At 35.9% G+C, this 20,951-nt stretch overlaps 2 protein-coding genes and 1 non-coding gene across 3 annotated transcripts; 1 reads left to right on the forward strand and 2 right to left on the reverse strand.

Annotated features, from left to right (window-relative positions):
* Positions 1-1,984: 1,984 nt before the first annotated feature.
* LOC121461790 (60S ribosomal protein L32-like) lies at positions 1,985-2,469 on the reverse strand. Its single transcript, XM_041673073.1, has one exon. The coding sequence runs from the start codon at positions 2,423-2,425 to the stop codon at positions 2,018-2,020; it is 408 nt and encodes a 135-aa protein (XP_041529007.1). The 5' UTR covers positions 2,426-2,469; the 3' UTR covers positions 1,985-2,017.
* On the forward strand, positions 2,441-6,048 carry LOC121463365 (growth factor receptor-bound protein 2-like). Its single transcript, XM_041675551.1, has 2 exons — positions 2,441-2,566; positions 5,569-6,048. The coding sequence occupies exons 1-2, from the start codon at positions 2,441-2,443 to the stop codon at positions 6,046-6,048; spliced, it is 606 nt and encodes a 201-aa protein (XP_041531485.1).
* A 14,329-nt stretch (positions 6,049-20,377) lies between these two features.
* On the reverse strand, positions 20,378-20,481 carry LOC121464924. Its single transcript, XR_005976587.1, has one exon. It is a non-coding gene; the product is annotated as a U6 spliceosomal RNA (small nuclear RNA).
* Between the last annotated feature and the right edge of the window lie 470 nt (positions 20,482-20,951).

The raw sequence follows: 20,951 nt of genomic DNA on the forward strand, positions 1-20,951 counted from the left end.
TGAACTTATAAAGTTAATATATGCCTTTAAGCTGCTTAAGAATAGAACAAAAAAAATCACCTTTAAGTGACTTTTGCATACAACCGATTACATACTTGTGTTAATGAAGATATATATATATATATATATATATATATATATATATAATATTTAAAACTTTATAGGTTTTCAGGAAAAAAAGAATCAGACACCAATGAAGAGAAATAACCCAGATGATTCTGCCTATCAGAATGCCTCTGTTGTAGTTTCCTCAAAATTCTGCATCCAACAAACTCCAATTTTGCTAGCTGAGATTGTCCAGTCTCACAGACTATTCCAACCAAGACCTGAGATAAGTCCTGTGTTTTCCCATTACAGAGACTGGAAAACAAATAATACAGCTAACTCCTGCAAGACTGACCATTATCCCAGATTTCTTCAGGGTCCTCTAAATGTTCTATTGTCCCCAGACAACAGCAAACAGGCTGGAGAACATGATGCTCAGTTTCAAAGAGGTGGGATGGGTGATTTTTACTCATTTGATGGGTTATGGATGTTTGTTATCAATTAGAGGAAATGATTATATATTGATATTAGTACTAATCAGAAAAAAATAAACAGAGGAGATTACATTTAAAATTTATTGAATGACAAAAATATTCTAACTAGAACAGATATTAAAATAATTTAGTTACATTTGAAAATCTTAGGGATTCATTACGTATACCATTTCTGTTTGGAGATTAAAGTGTATCTATTTAAATAATAGCATTGATATACTAAAACAATATATCAACATTTAATTTCTTCTCTTGCAGTGATTGACAGGGTTGCTATAATGGTTACACAAAGATGACATTTTAGTAAGTATACATGTGTATATTTCATTAATCCACTTAAATCTCTCAAAGCAACATGAACTCAGCAAGACAAAAACACATCAAAATATTTACCTTATTTACAATAAGAACCTTTTATTCTTCCTGTCTACATTTTGTGTGGCAAAGCACAATCTCTCAGGTATTCATTGATAGCACATACTCCATGACAAGTTAAATCTTCCTGTTTCAATGTGTTTTACCTCACATCACACAAAACTACAAAGAAACAAGATTCCCCATTGACTAACCTATAAATTTAAATTGCTTGGAACATATTAGACTGAGATATTGTGTGGGAATTTGCTCTCACTGCCTTGGGAAGAATCAAATCCTTTTTATAAATTGGAGTTAATAGTGGTCACCATGTAGTGTAGTTTAAAACCAATAAGCCTGTGTTATATGACCCTTGAGTATAGTATAATTTTATACATTGAATCTGCAGTCTTAATATTTTATGACTATTTTATAAGTTGTAAGTTATGGGTTTTCAAAACCTATGAACAGACCTTAGACAAAACATCAAGTAGTTCTTCAGTAAAAGTTTAACATCTGTAAATTCATAACCAAATTAAAAATATGAAAAGGGAATAACGGTCAATGTTGAATAAGTACCTATAAACTATGTGTAATTGTGAAATTTTGTATTTACCACTGGGATTTTGCAGTAGGTCATTTGTTTCTTTGGTCGTTTTAGTTTCCCTCACCTCACCATTTAGACATGTGAATTTGTGAACTATAAACATCTTGTGATTCTGAAATACTGTAATCTGCTCTGAAGGTATTTTTCATGCATCTACCATAAAAAAAAAATTATCACTTACTTAATTGCACGCTACAAAAAATTTCTTTTATTGCAAAATGTTCTTCCAAAAAGTTTGCCCAGTGTGCCTTCCTGAATTAAAAGCATACCAGCTAAATTATAAGTAGGAATAAACTGGTGTTAATATCTATGTCACGATTTACTTACCATTCATAATAACAACTCTGTTCCTTGTGTGCAAAGTAACTTCAACATGTGTTAATATAGATATAGAGTAAACGTTTTTAAAAAGCTCACTGGAAAAAAAATAAAGATACAGGTTTTCTTATTATGTCACTTTTTTTTGGCAATTTTTGTGGTTTTATTTAAACACAAATAAAACGTGCACGCAAGCCATCTACTCATTCTCTTCGCTGTGCAGCCTGGCGTTGGGATTGGTGACTCTGATGGCCAGCTGCGCTGCTCTTTCCACGATGGCTTTTCGGTTCTTGGAGGAAACGTTGTGAGCAATCTCAGCACAGTAAGACTTGTTGCACATCAGCAGCACCTCCAGCTCCTTGACGTTGTGGACCAGAAACTTCCGGAAGCCACTAGGCAGCATGTGCTTGGTTTTCTTGTTGCTCCCATAACCAATGTTGGGCATCAGGATCTGGCCCTTGAATCTTCTCCGCACCCTGTTATCAATACCCCTGGGTTTCCGCCAGTTTCGCTTAATCTTGACATATCGGTCTGACTGGTGCCGGATGAACTTCTTGGTCCTCTTTTTGACGATCTTGGGCTTCACCAGAGGCCGGAGGGCAGCCATGATGCCGCAAAGGAGATGGCAGCCACCTCGCAGGTAGCGCCGAGGAAGAATAGGAGAGATATTGGATTTTCTCCATTTGCTGCAAATTTTGGCTTTGCTGAAATTCTCACCCTGAACAAATCAGTACACAATCTTGAACTTGTATGTTATGCTATTCTCACTGTGTCTAATTCATTGTAAGTTAACACAACTCCTAACTTCTCATCACTTTTATGTAAGATTTCCATGTTTCTGTTACTGGAGTTAACCTGAATAAATAAGACTAAACATATCTTTTAAAAAGATATTAATTTTATTCTAGTTCCTATTTCTCTATCTCTTTCTTTCAGTCTTTCTCTCTGTATTTATGTATGCATGCATGCACACACACACGTGTGTGTGTGTGTGTGTGTGTGTGTACAGAAAGATAAAATACAGCCACCCCTACACGCTTATCTCCCTCTCAGCACCATTAAGTCCACATTTCTAAATACAATTTCTTTTCCTATATTTCTGACAGTACTGTTTTGTGATGTCATAAGCTTAACCAGGGTCCTCTGCTGGACTATCTGTTTGGAAATGTCCATAGAACAGGGTAGGCTCATCAGTACATAAAGCCTACTGAACTGAAGTCAATGTCTACATCTGTCCTTGAGTCCATAAATATCCCATAGTTCTTAATTAAATAGAAATACAGATTAAAATGTGACTCACAGATTTCTTAATTCTTCAAATTCTGACATTACAACTTCTTCAAACCATTGGTCACATCTTAATGTTGGTTGACTTCTCAACTACTCACAAGCTTTGGAGCTTCTAAGGCATATTAATGAGCCTTCCAAGACCTTGGAAGTACCTTAAGGAAAGAGATGACTGTTTTAGTTAACAATATCATGGTAAGAAAGACAAACTGACTTAAGGGGTAAACCTCTGGCAATTTGAGCTTGTGACACAGAATACTAATTATTTTCTCATTATATTTCCCAAGTACCTGATAGAAACATCATCCAAGTAAAGAGCTTTGTTTTGCCTCATAGTTTTATAAGTCAAGGGTCAGTCATTCATTGTAGGGTGGCAGAGAGGAAGAAATGAGTTATCAGATCTCATGCCTCCTTAGAGAGGAAACAGAGAAAGATGAAGTCTGGTGTTCTTTAGCTTCCTCCCCTTTTCGGGCCGTATATTCAGTCATGGTTCTAGCACATGAGAAGTTGGAACTCACAAACTGGGTGAGTTTCCCTATGCAAGCCGCTTTGGAAACATTCTCCTGGTATGTCTCCTAGAAAAATCTAAGTCAAGTACTCAATGGACATTAACCATATGTTTGCCTTGTAACAGCTAAAAAGGTTAAGATCTTGGGAACTTGAGAACCAGAAATAAAAGCCTACACTAATGACCTACCTGTAAAGCAGTAGCTGGGATCAAGTGTTTGAACGCCCTAGCCTATAAGAAATATTTCTTATTGAAGCCATAACATAAGAATAAATATTTTGTTTATTCTTTCTTTTTATTCAGCTGTTGGCATAATGCTTGTGAGAGGATGGTCATGAGTATGGGATAACTAAGTGCATCTGATGGTCTGAATGGAATATTTTAGAGGAGCAAATGAAGGTGGGCACCTCTTTTGAAAAGATTACATGTGTTTTCGGTGGCATGTGATATATATATAAAATGTGAAGATAAGGGAAAAATCATATAAAATTACTTGTTTTCATTATCTTCACAGAAATTAAAACGCTCCTTATAGAAAAATCTAGGCAGCAAATAAAGAATGGAAAACTGTTAGAAAAAGTGATCAAGATGTTGAAAGAATTAATTAATGTTGCTAATCAGAGTGTTTTATGCAAGCCCATGCTAAAGCAAAACATTTAAAAATTAAATGAATAGAAAAATAAATGCCAAGCATTAGCATGATTTGAAGTGAAAAACAAAACAAAGTCAGTACAGTCTCCAATTTGTCTAAGAGTGAAATAAATCACACTAGTGTTGTACCCTTTATTGAATGTTGATGCTGACTGCTTTAGACCTGAGCTAATTGTTTTTTCTTATGAAGAGACACAATGTGTAAGGCAACCTAAAGAAAAAAAATATTTAAATGGGTGTCGGGGTCTTACTTACAGTTATAGCCCATGACCATTGTGGCTGAGACTTTAGAAAGAGGCAGACAGGAGCTGGAGAAGTTCTCCTGGATTACATGTTGAAATAAAAACCACTAGGCAACAATAGAACTTGGAAAATTGTGTGGACTTTTGAAACTTCAAGGCCAACTTCCAGTAATGTATCTCTAAATTTATTCTTCTTTTAACATCCCAATGCCAGTTTACCCACCATCCTCTTCTTTCCTCCTCTCCCCTGACTCTCCTCCACTCCCATATCCTCCTATGTTTCTGAAGTTAAGAAAGGTCTAAGCTCTTCTTTTGTTAAGGCTGGGCAAGGCAACACAGTATGAGTACTATGTTCCCCAAAACCAGTCTAAGCATTCGAAACAACATTCTCTTCCGCTTACTAGGAGTCTAACAAACAAAACAAGCTACACAGCTGTCACACATATATATAGGGCCTACATCATCCCATGTAGGCTCACTGGCTGTCTGCTGAAACTCTGTAAGCTCCTATGAGCCCAGGTTAGTTAGCGTGTGTGTGTGTGTGTGTGTGTGTGTGTGTGTGTTGGGGGTGGTTCTCTTGTGATCTCCTTGACCACTGTGACTCATAAAATCCTTCTTCCCTCTCTTCAGCAGGACTGCCCCAACTCAGTCCACTGCTTAGATATGAGTCACTGTGTCCCTTTCCATCAGTTACTGGTTGAAGACTTTCTGATAACAATTGGGGTGATCACTAATCTAGCCTCTGCTTAGTTGGCATTTACCTTCTTCCTTTGGTAGCCTGCAGAGTAACTTTTTATACCACGAACACTAGTCAGTAGGGGTGAAAGCTCTATGTAAGCACCGGCTGGACTTTTCTTGTTACCGGAGGTCCTCCCACTCCTCCAGCCTATCGCTGCTGAGATACCAGCCCACTAGTTTCTTTTCTTTTATTATTGGCATCAGCTGGGACTATATGTGGCCTTAAACGTCATGCCTGTGTCTCCCTGTCCTTTGTCCCATGTGGCAGGGCTTTCTTGGGTGCCTTTCTGAAAAGTCAGTGAGGGGCCGGGGCTTTGGCTTCAGAAACCAGTTTTCAGGTGGTTTTTTGGCAAAATCCCCAGAGCCAAGGCAGAAGAAATGCTTTGCAATCAGAGGCATGATGGGGCCTTCCTAATCCGAGAGAGCGAGAGTGCCCCTGGGGACTTCTCCCTGTCTGTCAAGTTTGGGAATGATGTCCAGCACTTCAAGGTGCTCCGCGATGGGGCTGGGAAGTATTTCCTGTGGGTGGTGAAGTTCAATTCTCTGAATGAGCTGGTAGATTACCACAGATCGACATCCGTGTCCAGGAACCAGCAGATATTCCTGCGGGATATAGAGCAGGTGCCACAGCAGCCAATGTATGTCCAGGCACTGTTTGACTTTGACCCCCAGGAGGATGGTGAGCTGGGCTTTCGCAGAGGAGACTTCATCCATGTCATGGATAACTCAGATCCCAATTGGTGCCACTGGCAGACCGTCATGTTTCGTCGCAATTACGTCACCCCAGTGAACCGGAACATCTAAGAAGCAAAAGAGATTATTTAAAGGAAGTGAAAAGTTGAGACCACGCCCCAATGGGCTGGTATCTCAGCAGCGATAGGCTGGAGGAGTGGGAGGACCTCCCGTAACATTTTCTGAGTTCAATGAGTTCTGTAGATATTGTCTTTAGCAATAGGGACTTACTGCCAGTTTATGGAGAAGAACCAAAAGCCATGGAAATAGCCTTGATAATTGTGGAGTTTTCTGTGGGTCCCCTTTGGCCAACAACTTGACACTTAATTATAGCTAGCCTATTCTCCATGCTGGAAGCTTCATTTGGTGATGCAAAAAGTTCAGATGGGTCCCTGTCTAATCCATTATTTAGGTATTTTCTTTGGATTGCCTTTATATATGTATATATTTTAGTAATTACTGTATTAGATACATACAGTAATTTCATACAGGCTCTCAAATAACCATTAGTATTAGCTGTCCCTTCCTGTATTTTCTCCTCAACCCTTCTTCTCAATTTGATAATCCCAATACAGACCCAAATTAATTCATCCATAACTATCTATTCTATTTCCCCCTACTAGGAAAAGCTATCCCTCCTCCCCATTCCCCTACTTTATACCTAACTTCTGCTCTTGTATGGATTGTAGCTTGCTTATCAAAGGATTATCCTACAGCAGAGAAGCTTCCTCCTACAATAGATGAGAACAAATAGAGTCACACAACTAGAAAATGTGCAAAGTGAGAGTCCTTGGAATATTCAGTCCTAAATAGGATGTCTCCATTAAACCCATTCCCTCAGAGTTCAGGGAACTCTGAAGAGGAGATAGAAAGAGCCAAAGGGGATGGAGGACTGACACACGTATAAACACACAGAGATTTTGACAGCATGCACAGGGCTTTTGTGAGTCTGTAGCAGACAGGATCACAGTGCTAAGAGGATAAATGGACGCAAGCCCCTTTCTATAAAACAGAAGCTATTCAAACTGATAGCCATATACACATGAAAACTAATCTCTAATAGGGGTCCCAGTGGGCAAATATATCACTCTTAAAGGTAGGCTCCATGCCAATAAGTGGATGGCCAACACAAAATGAATTCCATGGTCATAAAGTTTTGACAGTGTATTTTTTTAACATTACCGATCCTTTTTTATTCATTTTTTTTATTTTTTAAATTTATTTATTTATTAAGGATTTCTGCCTCGTCCCCACAACCGCTTCCCATTTCCCTCCCCCTCCCCCGATCAAGTCCCCCTCCCTCATCTGCTCGAAGAGCAATCAGGGTTCCCTGACCTGTGGGAAGCCCAAGGACTGCCCACCTCTATCCAGGTCTCGTAAGGTGAGCATTCAAACTGCCTAGGCTCCCACAAAGCCAGTACGTGCAGTAGGATCAAAAACCCACTGCAATTGTTCTTGAATTCTCAGTATTCCTCATTGTCCGCTATGTTCAGCTAGTCCGGATTTATCCCATGCTTTTTCAGACCTAGGCCAGCTGGCCTTGGTGAGATCCCAATAGAACATCCCCATTGTCTTAGTGTGTGGGTGCACCCCTCGTGGTCCTGAGTTCCTTGCTCGTGCTCCGTCTCCTTCTGCTCCTGATTTGGACCTTGAGATTTCTGTCCGGTGCTCCCGTGTGGGTCTCTGTCTCTGTCTCCTTTCATCGCCTGATGAAGGTTAATATTCCTGAGGATGCCTATGTGTTTGTCTTTGGATTCACCTTATTTAGCTTCTCTAGGAACATGAATTATAAGCTCAATGTCCTTTATTTATGGCTAGAAACCAAATATGAGTGAGTACATCCCATGTTCCTCTTTTTGGGTCTGGCTTACCTCACTCAGGATAGTGTTTTCTATTTCCATCTCCAAAATATATAAAGAACTCAAGAAACTAGACCGTAAAAGGCTAATCAACCCAATTATAAAATGGGGCACTGATCTGAACAGAGAATTCTCAACAGAAGAACTTCAAATGGCCAAAAGACACTTAAGGTCATGCTCAACTTCCTTAGCGATCAGGGAAATGCAAATCAAGACAACTTTAAGATACCACCTTACACCTGTCAGAATGGCGAAAATAAAAAACACCAATGATAGCCTTTGCTGGAGAGGTTGTGGAGAAAGGGGTACACTCACCCATTGCTGGTGGGAATGCAAACTTGTGCAACCACTCTGGAAAGCAGTGTTTCGGTTTCTCAGGAAATTCGGGATCAACCTACCCCTGGATCCAGCAATACCACTCTTGGGAATATACCCAAGAGAGGCCCTATCATACAACAAAAGTATATGCTCAACTATGTTCATGGCAGCATTGTTTGTAATAGCCAGAACCTGGAAACAACCTAGATGCCCTTCAACGGAAGAATGGATGAAGAAAGTATGGAATATATACATATTAGAGTATTACTCAGCAGTAAAAAACAAGGACTTCTTGAATTTTGCATACAAACATTACCGATCCTTTGCATTTATGTGATGTCTTCTAGTTGTTGCTTTTAGGGTGGCATCCTACATTTATGACCATTTGTGTCTCTCTATCTCTACATGTATCACATGTTTTCTTCTATTTATTTACTTACTCTATCCATGCTTTTATGTTTTGGTTTTATCTTAGTTCATTTTACTGTTATTTTATTGATGTTTGTTTTCCACTGAGAGACAGAAAGGTTGTGGATTTAGATGGGAGGTAAGATAAGGGAATTCTTGAATGAATCAGAGAGATGAATTCATAGTCAAATATATTGTAGAAAAAATATATTTTCTATAAAGAAAAGAAAAACAGTATGAGATTACTAATAATGTTTATTCAATTGAAACTCTGCCAAATTATTGAGCAGGCTATTTTAACTAAGATACTACAAAGCACATAAAATAGATCAACCTAGAAAAAACTGACTATTTTATTTCAGGGTGGAATAAATAAATGAATTCAAATAAATTAGAAGAAAATCAAGATTCCATTATGTATTTGTTTCTCAGTTTTAATTTCATTTTTGTAAAATCGGCAAAATTGGTGGAAATGTAATCAATAGATCTATGTATCTATATATTTTTCAGATGAGAAAGATTATGCTAATTCTATAATACCAAGAGTTTCATCGTGCTATTTTCATGCATGTATAATGTATTTTAATACTGAGATTATGTGACTTAAGAACAAAAGATGGTCTATCATGAAATCAGAGGTTTCGTTGAGTATGGTTTCTTTTGCCACCACTTCCCTACACCCTATTCTATCTCCTTTACTAACAATGTAGATATTTTAGTGTTATTGCTACCAATATTACTCAGTATTAATAGCAGATGACAGTCACATTGAAAGAAGGCAAACAAAAGAAAAATATTGTTATGTAGAAGTAGTATATCTTTAATATTTTTGTTCAGGTTATTTTTATAGGAGTGACTTGTTCTGTAATTATGATAACATCTTGAAATCATTTTCATGGAGTAGTGCATTATTTAGAGCCTGATGGTTGTGGTTCCAGGACATGGTCACTAATATCCAGAAAATGAGTAAAATTCTGACTCCATTTGAAGTAATGACTCTTTTGCATGGATGTCTATACTTGCCCTAATATTTCCTCTCTTTTGTTGTGGTTTTTCAGACACCTATACACTCACAATATATTCCAGGCAGGCCTAGAACTGAAAATCTTTCACATTATTCTTTGGTTTGGGGGAATAGAGGTCGGAATCCTCCTCTGTCATATATGTCTAATCATTTTTAGTGCTAAGCTTTATTATTCTTTTTGACCATTTAGAAAAGCTGATAGTGAGTATTCAAACTTAAATAAAGTCAGCAAATATGCTGATTGTTTCAATGTTTATGAAATGACCTTGAAATGAGTAGAGTTTTCTGCCTTTTGAATAAATCTAGTGTCTCCTTTCTTATGAATTCCTCTCATTTTAATCCTTAATATATTGGTTACAACACTGATACTTTCAAATTATTTTCAACTTTGAGCAAATTCTTGATAGAAATGTGTCATATATATATATATACATATATATGCACTGCATTCTAGAAGACTTATGAATTAGCATATCAGAATAATTTTAAGGCTCTGTGAAGAAATAAGGCAAAATTACATAATAATTACTTATAAACAAAATATTATACCATAAAAACTTCATTTTGTGTTTTTTGACCCAATAGAAGAGTAAATTGATTCAAATTCTTTATCAATATGTTGTATATTATTAATCATTTACAGACATCTATGAAAACACAAGACTGCCTTTTGCTTGGTAAATAAAAACTTAAAAGAATCATACTTTGTTTCCTGTAAAATCTAACAATAGATGTGGAAATGTAACATTAACAATAAGATAATTGCAAAAATTGTATAATTTTTAATTTGCTGATGAGTGTGTGCACTTATCAAAATATGTGTCACTTTTGGTGAAATGGCCTATATGATCCTAACACTAATATTTTTCCATCTTTAAACAACTTTACTGTGATTATAAAAAAAGTTTACATCTTTCATGATTGACTAAAATGACATAATTTACTTCTACACTGATTTTTTGGATGTATATTTTGGCACTCTCTGCTTTTTTTTTTTCTCCATAGCCCTCCATGTCTAGCTACAGTCCTTTAACAGACTGTATGCTTAAGAAATGTCAGTCAAATTGAATTCTAAATGTACATTTAGAACTCCTTATTTCTTGGTAGAATAATATTCATATGACCTATGAAGGATAGAAAGATGAAGAATGGGTCATTTAGATTTCATTTTCCAGAGCACATGGCCTTTTTTAATATGCCAACATAATGGATACTCTGGTGCAGAGAAGCTAGAAGATTTTTCTCCTAGGCCCATTCCATATTTATCATTTCTGTTGTCACTGGGTACACAAGGTCTATGCACTTTGTAAGAGGATTTCTGTCTGGAGAGCTATATTTTATTTTTCTGCTAAGATGATCAGTATAAAAATGACAAATGGTTTGTAGCCTGAGTTTAAAAGTAGTTCCTGAAACTAGATCATGTCATACTCAGTCTTGATGGAGTCAACAGTGTGTAGATTGCTTAGTGCTTATTCTGGTTGTATAGAGATGAAAGCCCTGAAGACTCACTTCTTTTAAAATTAATGAACAAAGCAAAGCTGAGAATAGCCATGGTCTACAGGAGTATAGAGGATGCATGAATCAGCTAATGTCCAATCATCACTTATATTTATACAGCATCATTCTATAGTGTTATTGCTCACTTTCAGCAACTTTGCCAATGTCGTTAATAGTAAACATCACAATTGAAAGCAGGCAGGATATTTCAAGGGACTCGTAAGTGTGCATGCTTGCAAGAAAGTCTACTCTGAACTTTTGACACACAACTCTGCTTATCTATGAAATAGTGGTAAATGTTAGAGGTTAAATTTTAGACAGTCTTACATATTCCAACAGTAGAACCACAAACTTTTGATGTGACTATGCATATTATTTAATTTTTTATGAAATAAACAACTCAAGAGAAAAATTTTGCTTTTGTTGAATTATAACATTAATCTCCACTGTATATATTATTCAATGTCATATAAATAGAGAAAGAGAAAAAGTTTAAAGAAATATTTAGAAAATATTGAGGCACTTAATATTTATATGTATTGCTTTATTGTCTTTTCTACATTGTATATACATATGTACTTAATATATATGCATCATGTGCTTTGAAGATACTGACATATCCACATCTCCATACTTTATCCTACCATATACCTTCCACAAAGCCACTTCAAATTTTCAGTCTAATTTCTACTATTATGCCATATTTTAAAATGACTATATATATTTCACAAATTAGAGAACACTTGGAAAATCATGTTTATTTTTTGGATTTAGTTTGGCTCTTATATCTTAATATGATAATCCATTTAATTCCATTTTCATGTAGAGACAAGGATTTATATCTCTTTTTGTCTGAAGAAAGCTCTAATGTATATATAAGCCAACTATTTAATTCAGTTCATCTCTTGATGGACACACAGGCTGATTCCATTATGTGAATATTGTGAATTGTGCTTCAATGCACATTAATATTCAGGTTATATTATACTTGGATGCATTCCTTTTAGGTATATTGTTAGGAGTAGACTATCTAAATCAAACAACTGTTCTACTTTTAGTTTCTTATGGAACCACCATACTGAGTATCACAGGGGTTTTCTTACTTTCCATTCCCGACATCAGGCTATAGAATGCCATTCCACATATACAAATCCTAACAATAATTTGTTGTTATTTGTTGTCCTACTACTAACCATTTTAGCTGACTTGGGATAGAATTTCAACGTAGTTTTGATTTATATTTTCCTGAACAGTAAGGATATTGAAGTTTAGTGTATGGTTATGACCTCTTGTGTTCTAACTTTTGGATTTCTATAGATCCAATACAACACCCAAGAAAATTACAATTTTATTCTTCACAGAGATAAAATAATAATCCTAAATATTATGTGGAAAAATAAAGAATCATGAATGTACAAAACAATCATGAATAGAACATGCAGTGATGGAGGTATCACACTGTTAGTGTAAATTTATGTTTACATTTATTTATGTTGTATAATTTTATGCTAAAGATGTGTTTTATTATGCAAAATCTGACAATAAAATGCATAGGCTCTAAAAATAGATCATGGAAACTGTATTTCTATTTTCTGTGACAAGAGAGAAAATGGAGTAAATTAAAACATTTTTGTATATAAACTATATAATTTCTTAATTGTTTAATTGTGTTTTTAGTTTGTGAGACTCTTCTTTGAAAATTTGTATTGGCTGAATATGTCAGTAATGTGTCATTAAATCAATTATTAATGAAATTAAAAAAATTACACTGATATTTAGTGAAAGGAATCTGAAAATGTTTTATTTAAAGGCAAATTTAGAAGTTTATCTTGTCTGTTATAAAGTCTCTCTAACTTTCATGCTCATATATCTATAACAGAACATTTATTAGTTTGGATTATTTCTAAGTATTATAGCTTAAAGAGATACTAATTTAGGTCCTCAGCTCTGTATTAATTTTAATTTTTTCTTCATTTATTGTTTTATATGTCTGGGTGTTTTGTCTGCAAATATAACTGCACCATATGCATGAAATGATCACAGAAGGCATGAAAAAGTCTAAGATGACCTCACATTTGTATTCAGAAAGAGAAATATTATTTCATGCTCATAAATTTTATTGTTAAAAATATCTTTTAGTTTTACCTTTTAGATTTCATCTTATTCCTGTCAGAATGGCTATGATCAATACTAAAAATTATATTTCATGTTGGTGAAGACGTGGAGCAAAAGGAACACTCCTCCACTGTTTTTCCATTAATACTCCATTGGTAGGAGTGTACAACTGCTATTGAAATCAGCATGATGATTCCTCAAAGATAGAAATGTACCTCAAGATATACAAGTCTTGGGCATATACTCAAAGACACTTCATCCTACCACAGAGATATTTGCTCAACTGTGTTCTTTGCTTTTCTATACCTAAGAACAGTATATTGGAAACAGCTTAGTCGTCCCTCAAAAGATTAAAGAAAACTTGGTACATTTACACAATGAAGTATTATTAATCTCTAAAAAAACATCATGAAATTTTCAGGCAAATAGATGGAACTAGGAAAAAAAATCATCCTGAGTGAGACAGAGACAGAAAGACAAATGTGTGCTACATATTCACTTGTAACTGAATATTAACCATTTTCTACATGGTAATCATGATACAATTCATAGACCCAGAGAGGTTAGACCTAGAGGACAGGATGAAAAAAAAAACAACAAATAAATCTCCCTGGGAGGGAAATATAGAATAAATTTTATGGACTGAATGGAGCCAGGTGGCAAGTGTACAAAAATGGGAGTGACCAAATGAGGAACAGAAAAGGAAACATGATGGGGAGATGAAAGAAGGGGAGAGACAGCTGGAATTGAGGGGAATATGAAATCTCCCAATAATGAGGAAGACAGAATCCCTACTGGTCATTTTTTTTTCACCCAAAGACCTACCAGTTCCAGGATTGAGTTTCATCCAATTGAATTGTTGACTGAAAAGATACTTAAGGTCATGTACAACTTCTTAGCAATCAGGGAAATGCAAATCAAAACAACTTTGAGATACCATCTTTCACGTGTCAGAATGGCTAAAATCAAAAACACGAATGATAACCTATGCTGGAGAGGATGTGGAGTAAGGGGAACACTCATCCATTGTTGGTGGGAATGCAAACTTGTGCAACCACTTTGGAAATCGGTGTGGCAGTTTCTTAGGAAACTGGGAGTCAACCTACCTCTTTCTTTTTTTTAAAGGACTATATTCTTTTTCTTTTCTCTCTCAAGCTTAAGTATATTTTTAAACACATGATAAACTGGTTAGATTAGTTCTCTGTTCAATGTGGGGTTGGTAAAGATCTTTTCTCATTCAATAGGATGCCTTTTTGTCTTAATCACTGTGTTCTTTGTCTTACAAAAGTTTCTCAGTTTCAGGAGGATCCATTGATTAATTGTGGTTTTCAGTGTTCATGCTACTGCTGTTATATTTAGAATATGATCTCTTGTGTCAATGCGTTCAAGTGTACTTCCCACTTTGTCTTCTGTGAGGTTCAGTGTAGATGGTTTTAAATTGAGGTCTTTGATCCATTTGGAGTTGAGTTTTGTGCATGGTGATAGATCTGGACTTATTTTCATTATTCTACATGTTGATAGCCTGTTAAGCCAGCACCAATTGGTCAATATGTTTTCTCTTTTCCTTCTTATATTTTTAGATTCTTTGTCAAAGATCAGGTATTTGTAGGTGTGTAGATTGATATCCAGGTCTTTGACTGGATTTTGTTGGTCCTCCTGTGTGTTTTTGTCAATACCAGGCTGTTTTCATCAGTGTAGCTCTAGTAGAATTTGAAGTCAGAGATTGTGAAGCCTCCAGAAGTTGTTTTGTTATATATCATTGTTTAGGGTATCCTGGGTGTTTTGTTTTTCCATATGAACATGAGTATTATTCTTTTGAGGTCTATGAAGAATTTTGCTAGGATTTTAATGAGGATTGCATTGAATCTGCAGATTGCTTTTGGTAAGATTGTCATTTTTACTATGTTAATTCTATCACCCAAAAGCATGGGAGATCTTTCCATTTTCTGGTATCTTCTTCTTCAATTTCTTTCTTCAAAGTTTTAAAGTTCTTGTCATACAGGTCTTTCATTTATTTGGTTAGCATTTCCACAAGGTATATGTTATTTGTGGCTATTGTGAAGTGTGATGTTTCTCTGATTTCTTTATTGGCCCATTTATCATCTGTAGAAAGAACGGTTAGTGATTTTTTGAGTTAATCTTATACCCTGCTATATTACTGTAATTGTTTATGAGTTGTAGGAGTTCCCTGGCAGATATTTTCAGGTTGTAGTGGTATTTTATTTGTATTTCTATCAATAAAACTTGTTTGGAGATCAGAGAGTAAAAAAAAAAAAAAAGCTCCACTGGTCAGTCTTACATACCAGGCAGTAGTAATACACACCTTCAATCCCAGTAGTCACACTAGCTTGCCATAGAATCCAGGTGGCAGTGGTGCATGCCCTTAATCCCAGAACTAAGAAGGATTATAAAACAGGAGGAGACAGCTCTCAGTCTCAGTCCCATTCTGAGGTTTACCGGAGGCAGTATCACCATTTTCAGACTGAGGTGGAGGTAACATTCAGTTTCTGACTGCTTTGGTTATTTTGTTCTTCAGGTTGAACCCCAATATCTTGTCTCTGAGTTTATATTAATTATGGATCAGTTAGCACCCAAAATTGGGAATGAACCTATAACACTGAAATTGATAGTCTAATGCTCTACTGACTGAATGAGCATAATTAATAAAAAAAAAACTCAAAGAGAGAAATTAGGTTGATGTGGTATCCTCCTCTGTATGCTGTGAAAACCATTGGTGAATAAATAAACTTCCCTGCCCTATTGATAGGGCAGAGTAGAGTAAGGTAGGGAAAAGTAAACTGGTGGGGAAAAGGAGATAGAGTCAGGGAAAAGCCATGTAGTTGCTGCCATGGCAATACAAAGATTAATGGAGATGGATTAATTTAAGACATGGGTTAGCCAGAAATATGCTTAAACTTCTGGCCAAATAGTATTGCAAATAATATGGCTTCAGTGTGATTATTTCAAAGCTGAGCAGCTGGGAACAAATAAGCGGCCTCCTAATACATTGGGTTTCTACCCGAAGAGCAGAAAAGCAAAGCAGTCCGTCACTGCCTCTACCTCAACCTCAGTCTGAAAATGGCAGTCCTGCCTCCAGGAATCTCAGAATGAGAATGATACTAAGAACTGTTTCCTCCCATTTTATAATCTTCTCTAGGTAAGGAATTAAAGGTGTGCATGATGGGGATTAAAGGTATACACTGCCTGGTTTATTTAGCAACTAGTTAGGCTACTGGGATTAAAGGTGTGTGTTACTACTGCCCTGGTCTGTAAGATTGTTCGGTGGGGCTGTTTTACTCTTTGATCTGAAGGTAAGCTTCATTCATTAAAATACAAATGAAATGCCACTGCATGGGTCACTGGCATGTTATATCATATCATCTGCAAATAGTGAGAGTTTGACTTCTTTTCCAATTTGTTTCCTCTTGATCTCCTTTTTGTTGTCTCATTACTTTTGCTAGAATTTAGGTTCTTCATTGAATAGATATGAAGAGAATAGACAACCCTGTCTTGTTCCTGATTTCAGTGTTCCTGATTTTGCTTTGAGTATCTCTCCATTTAGTTTGATGTTGACTATTGATTTGTTGTATATTGTTAGGCTTCCTTTTTTGTTGGATTTTCTTGTTCAACATCAATACAGTGTTTATTTCACGTTATTACATATTAAATGGTTTTGTTGTTATTTCCTAAAAATCTGTACTTTTCTAATGAGGGACAAATGGAAGAGGAGGTAAGAAGCAACTGAGAGAAGTAGAGGGAGGGGGACTATAGTGCATAAGAAAGAATATGTTTCATAAAAAAGGGGGAAATAAAAAAAGAGAGATAAAGAAAACTACAACTTACATTTTACCCCAAATTTAAAAAAAAAAGTATCTTTCAGTTTTAATATTCTTACTTACTGTTAAGAATGGTTTTGTAAATTTGTGTGTGTGTGTATGTATATGTTCATGTGTGTGTTCATAGGCATGTAGGTGCACATATGTTCAGAGAACTGACATTGATGTTCTTCTTTTCTACCTTCTTGTTTAGTTTTTGAGACAGTCTCTCACTGAACTAAAGCTTACTTATTCATCAAGAACGGCTGTTCAGCGAGCCCCAGAGACTCTTCTGCTCTGCCTACCAAGCACGAGGATAACAGGCACATACTATGTGGCCGTTTTACAGAAGCTCTGGAGGATAAACCTCCAGGCTTCATGCTTGTGCGCATGATTACTGATTGAGCAATCTTTCAGCATCCATTTCTTTTCATATATTATCTCTTAAATAAAATTAACCTCAAAATACCCTTTTTGAACTCTGTACGTATATATATATATATATATATATATATAGGACCTGGGGGATGTTATTTGTGATATATATATATGTATATATATATATATGTCTGTATGTAACTATATCTATCTATCTATATCTATCATCTATCTATTTATTTATCATCCATCTATAGTATGTATTTTTGTTTGTCCATTTATATATGTATGTATTTGTGCATGCACATTCATATATGTATACATGTGTCTATAACTGTATATTTGGATATATGCACATAAGTATGAGTATATGTACATACACATTTGCATATTTAATGAACTACTATATGTAGATATACATGTGTATATATGCATATAGGAATGTGTGTGGTAGTGTGTGTGTGTGTGTGTGTGTGTGTGTATCATTCTGAAATCAAAGAAGAGAAAACCGATTCAATAGGAGGTCTAGGAGTGTTCAAGTTCCTGGATCACATATTGGTGCATGATAAAGTGTGCATCAAATTTCCACCCTAAAGAGCTCTAGTGATTTGAATCATTCAACAAAGAATGCCTTTATTTGAACTTAGTTAAAAGTTTCCTTTGTGAAAAAAATTACTTGAAGTTAATATGTATCTATGCTGCATGCATGCAAGTACCATATCTTTGTTCAATAGCTTGGACTGTGTGTTTTACTCAACAATGGCTGTTTAGTAAGAGTTTGCTCCTCCTGTGCCCCTTTAATTATCAAAATATATGATGCTTTCAGTAAGGTGTTTTCCAAAAATAATGCTACTGTAATTATATTTAGCCAGTGGTATGCCTTATGACCTCTTATCTAGTCGCAAAATCAAACTCAATACTTAAAACGTCTATATTTATATTGGCTGTGGATTTTCAAATTAATTAGTTTGCTCTCTATCTTAAAAGGTTATGCAATTTTCCATCTACATTAAGGCAAAATCTGACCTGGGGTTACAGAAATTAAATATATATCCTAGTTAGATATTTCAAGCATATTGGTTTAGAAGGGATATAAATATAAAAGAATCATGAACTCTGGTTTTTGGTACCCTGAATTAATCTATAAAAGCCAGATTCAACACTGTGTGCTTATTATCTACTAGGATCAGAAAATCACTCCAGAGACTAAAATAAAGTTGTCTCTGTGATTTTATGCTCTTAAATTTGTGAATGAGAAATAGGATGCATAGAAAAAGATGAGAAAAAAAGTATATGGTTAAAATTACCTGTCTTTATATAATGATAATTATTAGAGGAATCTATAGAAACTTAATAGAATTGGATGATAGTCACACAATAAATGGAATAACACATAATAAAAATTTAAGAAAAATTTCCCATTCAGGTGAGATTAACTGTTGGAAGGTCTTGCTCGTCAGAGATCTCAGTCTATCATGGCCTGGTAGCTTTTTTTCAAAGTTCTGAAACAAGTAGATTCTCCTCTACAGTGCAACTTTCTGTTCTTGACCTGTTCTTATCTGGAGACTGTCCCTGGGACCAGAAGACTAACCTTATCTGAAAACTGTTTCTAAGCCAGATGACTGGTTTATCTTTAGCTTGACTCTTAGCATAGATCATTGCTAGAAGCTTCCCCTGCTACATATGCAGCATAGGACTACATAAGACTTAATACTGAGATCTTTGGTATAGGATCCTATTGTAACATATGAAGTCTTTAAGAGAAGCATGCCTCTTAATGAAAGTTAGGTGATGTTCTATCTTCTGTCCCAATTTTTATATTTCCTTCTCTTTCTGGAATAAAGATGAGTTGTAACACTTAACTGTCACCTGGGAGAGCTGTGTCTGCAACTGACAAAATGTCCCAGCCTGCTCATTTGCTTAGGCTCCTTTCCACCTTGCAGAGAAAGGCTGGCTATTCTGAGAAAAAAAGTGTAACTACTACTGATGGTTGCTTTTCTCCTTCAGTAATATTCATAGCACTCCCCCATCCATTACTATGAATGCTATCAAGTTGGGGGCCAACCTGATATCTCCATGTTCCTTGACGTATAGGATACTGAAGAGGGTTTAGCCCTAAGTGGGACATCAGCCTCATACTCCTACATACAGTTACATAGATGCTCTCTCAGCAGTTCTTTGAGCATACAAAGGACCTGTTCAAGATCAGGCCAAGCAAAGTCCCATCAGTGGAATGCGAAATGGTCAGGATATTACAATTATAGTTGAGGAGTAATTGGCAATAGCTAGGAGACAAATATGCATTTCTATTCAAGGAGGTAGACCTTGTGAGGCTACCAATGCCTCAGTAGATAGCCATATACCCACGAACATACAGGAAGTACTGAGAAGACTCAGTGAAGGGAGACAGGAATGCATGCACACATGCACACACAGGTGTGTACAATCTCTGGGGAGTGGTTGAATGAAACTGCAATTGGATACATAAGTGAAGGATTTTCTTGATATTTATCACTTGACCTGTCATTCTTCAGAGCCACCATGGCATCATAAAGTTGCACATTCTACTAAGGACTAAAGTCACCATTGAGTAGAGCCATTTGTTCTTCGGGTTTGAAAATATTGACATCATCAAGAGTGACAACATTTTGCAAGCTCTTTTTTGTTTCCTTAAACAGCAAAGCATATTTATGTTTATCTCTAAAGTAACTGATCAAAATTCTATTTGAAAATTCTCTTTCTAGATGTAAATCACCACAATGGTTGTGGGACTATAATGTGAGGTATTTTTTTCTATGACGGACTCGTCACCACCTCCTTGTTTCACAGACTGAAGGAGGACAATGCCAGGCTGACTCCATAAGCCACCAGCCTTTGACATTCTGACAGGCTTAAGTCACCTGAGGACTTCCAGGAGCATGTCCTCTGACACATCCTTTCAAGCCAAGCAGATTCACATTGGTGAATGCATACAATTTTTTTTAATTAAAAATATGCAATGCTTCACGAATTTGTGTGTCATCCTTGCGCAGGGGCCATGCTAATCTCTGTATCATTCCAATTTTAGCATATGTGCTGCCGAAGCAAGCACGAATGCATACAACTTTAAAGCAGACCAATTCTTTAAAAAGAAAATATCATAATGAGTAGTACTTGAGGGGATATATGCAATTTTAAGAATTTAAAGCAATCTGTCTTTTTTATTTGTGTACAAAATGGTTTTTTTTGTTTTTTTTGTTTTTTTTGTTTTTTTTTTTTGCTGTTTGTTTGGCGTAAATATATTCATGTGTTCAATCTGTATACTTGATTCACTTGGAAGCCAAGAAGCTGGTCAATACCCTGCCACTGGAAGTAGAAAGCAGTGTGACTCACCAAGTGGGTCCTAAGAAATTAGTTTGGAACCTCTGCTAAAACAATGGATATTCAGCCATTGAGCCATCTCTGTACCGGCCCTATTTTAACATGAGAAAATCAGCCAGGTGTTGGTGGCACACACCTTTAATACTAGCACTGGGAGTGCAAGGCCAGCCTGGTCTACAGAGAGAGTGCCAGGAGAGGTTC

This window comes from Microtus oregoni, unplaced genomic scaffold (assembly GCF_018167655.1).
Source record: "Microtus oregoni isolate MIOR12 unplaced genomic scaffold, Mior012 000001F_ref0000356, whole genome shotgun sequence".
Lineage (NCBI taxonomy): Eukaryota > Metazoa > Chordata > Mammalia > Rodentia > Cricetidae > Microtus > Microtus oregoni.